The sequence below is a fragment of the Centruroides sculpturatus genome, unplaced genomic scaffold (genome assembly GCF_000671375.1).
Source record: "Centruroides sculpturatus isolate CEXI.00-Female unplaced genomic scaffold, Cexi_2.0 scaffold2226, whole genome shotgun sequence".
In the NCBI taxonomy this organism is placed as follows: Eukaryota; Metazoa; Arthropoda; class Arachnida; order Scorpiones; family Buthidae; genus Centruroides; species Centruroides sculpturatus.
The window spans coordinates 21,436-26,045 of NW_019386506.1; the positions used below are offsets into that span (position 1 = coordinate 21,436).

Consider the following 4,610-nt stretch of genomic DNA (forward strand, 5'->3'; position numbering starts at 1 on the left):
CAAGTAAATTTGTTTAAATAATTAATCTTACGAAAATTGATACATTCGAATAATTAAAAATATGATATTACATTAATAGGCACAGATAAAGGGGAAGATATATAGCCCTTTTATTCCAGCATAAAATACTGAAAACCACATAAAAATTTTGAATGTAAGCATAAAAAAAATTATCGTTGATTTTTTTCTTATTTCTTTTAAAAATGAAGAAAATTTGTCTTTGTTTAATTAATTTTCTTTCCAATTTGTAAGGCTTTCGGAATGAACTGTTGTCCCATATTAATGGCCAATTACTGGTCTGTCGTTTTTCTTTCACTTTTTGATATCCATAATGTTTTTGTATGGAAAATTGGTAAATTCCATTTTTTAAATGTTTGCATTCTTTGATTTTCATTATCATCGGAAAAATCCCTCTTAGAATTGTCTGGCATGAATATCTTTGAAGCAAAGTATGAAAATGGAACTTGAAAAAAAATGTAGCAGAAAACTGATGAAATAACGGAGAGTGCCAACACTAATAAGAATGTCATGCACTAGAAAAAATAAACAAATTTGTATTAAACATATTTCGACACAAATAAAGATGATAAATCCGTATATAAATATTGTACAGTTACATTTAAAAAAACACAAATGCTACACAATAATAAAATATTTTAAATTTGTTTATAGTAAGACGTCGTACTATTTATTTATTTATTTATTTAAATAGTATATTTATTTTATATATTTTTATTATTTATAGTATATTAATAAATAAATAGTCTTATTTATTTAAACTGTAATGCAAGACACAATGCGACAAAATGAGTCATATGCATAAAAATAAATGCATAAATATACCCTTATAAGCATGAAGTGAATGCTTTTGAATGAAGCTTTGTTTTTGTAATAAGTATTACGCATGAATAAGAGTAAAGATTTACTTCGAATTATAAGCATATCTTTTAAAATTCGTACATCTATTCAAACGTAGACTCAACAGCAAAGAAATGTGGTTTGTTTTTATTAATGTAGTTAATCTAACGATAGTTAAATATTATAAACTTCGTTCCTCTCCATAAGTCACTGATTTCAACGCGTTATTTAGGTTTGAAGACGAAAGTCTTTGGTGGTTGGCACATAACTTTTTACTAGAGACTAAAGAATCACGGGCTTGCACACTAATTTCTTTACAAAAGATGAAAAGATGTTTAAGATGATTCTGGATGCCAAATAGCCATGAGATAGGAACTTGTAGTGCATTAAACTGCGTGACGAACTGTGAGCAATGTTGTGGAGAACGTAATACCTCTAATCGTTAGATGAAAATTATCTACAACAGATCATTCTGTCATGAAAGCTATGACCAAATTAGTATCGCTTTCCAGCTGCAATTGATATGATTGACTGCATTTGCGTAGGAATAAAACAACGTAGTCTTAACGAGTAATGAGTACATTAATCGAAAAGGAAAACCCACATTATACATAAAAGCTACTTGTGATTTCAGATGCATGTACACTAGAGTTGACATTCGTTAAATATATAAACTAAACAAAACCCAACACGCCTATGACTAATATGAATTCAATACCGCTAAAAAATAATATGACATAAAAACGAGATTAAAGCAAGTTTAATCTCGTCCTTATGTTATGTAACCCAATAGCTTGATATTTTGTTATGCTTTATGTAATATAGAGCATAACAAAATAATGCTCTAATTCTATATTTCGTTAAATATCTAATCTCAATAAATAGTCTAGTATAGATAAGTGATTTGTCTGAGCATCCGTTTTCCGAATCAACGCGACCCCTCCAACACTCGATTTACATCTCCTACAAGACGTCGTCACTCGGACGTCGACTACAGGTTCGAAGGACTTGCGAGTTAGGGCGCGCATTTTAATTAACCTAGCTGGCATTTTAATTACCTAGCTGGTATTTAAATTAAGAAAGACCGAGATCACACGATCTCGTTGTCTTCCTTAATTTAAACAGTAATATATCGCCATCCTTGACAAGCGGAGATCTTACCGACCCCGATCTCACAATTATATTTTACGAAACTTCAAAAAATATATTAGAAAAAATTTATTACCAAGTTTATTTGTGTAAATCTATGTGGACTTCTAAATTCTCCAAAAAGATAAAGAATAAATGCGGGGTGCAGAAGATAAATCCAGATTGTTAGTCGATCCATTACGACGAAGAAGTCCATGGATAGGAATTTGTTTGCTACACCTACAACATTAATTAATCAAACTATTGTTATATAAAGAAACAATATTATCAACTCTGTTCACCTACCTCCATATCCCGATAAGCATGCTACAAATGTCCAAGCTGTTACAAATATCCATGCGATCGGAGAAAGAATCTGATGAGCAAGAATTATTGACTCATTCGGATAGGGATCATTTCTGTAATTGTGCAAACCGAACAGGACAAGTCCCATCAAACAAATTGTCGTAATCCAACATGAAACAACAACCATCTGAAATTGCGGTAAATATGAATTTTAAATTCAAATTTCAAATTTTGATTTTCTCAAATCAGTAGTACATATCACAAATAATTTTAGTATTTAATGTAAATTTGTATTTAATGTAAAAATGAATAATGAAGCAATCTCTCTCTTGTTATTGCTACTTAAAGTTTATCAATAATTAAGGAGTTGGTTTGCTATTGAGCAGTGCTGCCGTTTCTAGGGAAATTTCAATCTCTCAGGGTACTGTTTAGTGTAGTTTTACATTTAGGGTAAATCTAAGGTAAAACTGCCCTGTGGTATGATGCTTTTATTGTATACTTGTAAAAGAAATCTATGCCAGATTTGATTTCAGTAATCACATTTTTTTCATATCTGCTTTTGCTTGAACCTAAAAATTGTCAAAATTTAACAGTGAGGTTTTGCAGCTATTGTTTAAAATGTTCAAAAATGTTAAGAAAATCACTTATGGCTGCTGTTATTTTCGTTGTGAATTTGTCTCTTTAATCCGATTTTCAGTTCGGTAGACTATCATATACAGCATTCAAGTTATGAACTTCCTTTATTGATTTGTCATATGCATTTCGGACTCAATTGTAATTTAAGTCCTCTTCAGTACAAACTCAGTATCTGTTTTCTAAAACCTCGGTGTACAGAAGAGGGACTTAAATTACAATTGAGTCCGAAATGCATATGACAAATCAATAAAGGAAGTTCATAACCTGAATGCTGTATATGATAGTCTACCGAACTGAAAATCGGATTAAAGAGACAAATTTACAACAAAAATGTTAAGGTTGATATACAAGTTGTAAACAATAAATGGTGTAAACAAGTCCTGCTTAACTTGGGATCAAAAACTTATACTGTCAGATTCTACTGGTCAGAGATATTTAATTTAAAAAATACTGCAAAGTTTGTTTCAGATCTTGAAAAATTATTGAGTTTATTGATGAGATTACCAGCATCCAGTGCATCTGTTGAGCGAATGTTTAGTCAGCTAGGATTGTGTATGACATCGCACAGACTTTCTTAAAGACTGAAACGATTTGTAACTTAATACATGCACAGTCCGGTATTAAAAATATATTGTTTTATTTGAACCTTCCAAACGAATTTTAAAACGCAAATATATGTGTAAATAAATGAATTTTAAAAACTGATCATTTACGTATTGAAGTATGTTTGAAATCAAGTAAATGGCTTATTTAATTTTTTATCTTCAGGTAAGTTACACAACACATATTGAAAGTGAATTAATTAAAATTAAGTTAAATAATTGCATTCATTAGACTTATGGAAATATTTTATGAGTATTTAAAAACAAGGCGAGATATTTCTCGTTTGTCAAATTAGGATTACCAAACTAAAACATCAAATATCTCCATATCAGATGTAAATTAATTAATTTTTCTGATAAAACCTAAAAATCCAAAGACATTTTAGTTATTAACATTTTTAAAAACAATGAATTGAGAATTGTTCTGATTATGATTTTACGATAATAGTATAGGGATCGGCGTCATAGAATCGTTCTTCTTGTTTTTCTTTTATCCGAGCATGAGCTTGATGGTCGTTTTCTCGGTCGGTCGGTCAGGGTGTTCCACCAGAAGCAGGCAGCAGCACCGTTCTTGAGACATCGTTACATTATTAGAGAAATTATTATTCGCGCAGATCTTAACACAGTAACACCATTATATTAAAAATAACGTTAAGAAATTAGCAGTTAAAATATATTCATTGATTATATGCAAGATCTTAATTTTGTTTATTATCTAGCTACTTCACTCATGTAGCACGGATGGTAATGGAAATGATAAAGTATTTGACCTAGAAACACTCAAAACTCCAATTCACTTTAAAATATACTTAAATTATTTTTTTATATAGGTTTTCTTACATTTTACTCTGTACATTAAATATTAATAATCAACTACAAAATAAACACGTATAATTATTGTTCGAGACGTATTACAAATATCTTACACGAAGTTTGAAACAAAAAATCTATTATTAAATCGCAAGTTTTCTTATTCGTACTTATTTATAAAGTACATTAGGCTATATTATTTGACCTAGAAATAAAAATACAGTTGCCGAGTTGCCGGTTGAAATATGCAAATTAAATATACTACTTCAA

At 29.9% G+C, this 4,610-nt stretch overlaps 1 protein-coding gene across 1 annotated transcript; it reads right to left on the reverse strand.

The window, feature by feature from the left end:
• Positions 1-217: 217 nt before the first annotated feature.
• Positions 218-2,469, reverse strand: LOC111615163 (O-acyltransferase like protein-like). The gene is made up of 3 exons (XM_023356562.1): positions 2,293-2,469; positions 2,084-2,226; positions 218-533 (listed from the first exon to the last, which is right to left on the reverse strand). The coding sequence occupies exons 1-3, from the start codon at positions 2,438-2,440 to the stop codon at positions 291-293; spliced, it is 534 nt and encodes a 177-aa protein (XP_023212330.1). The 5' UTR covers positions 2,441-2,469; the 3' UTR covers positions 218-290.
• Positions 2,470-4,610: the final 2,141 nt, after the last annotated feature.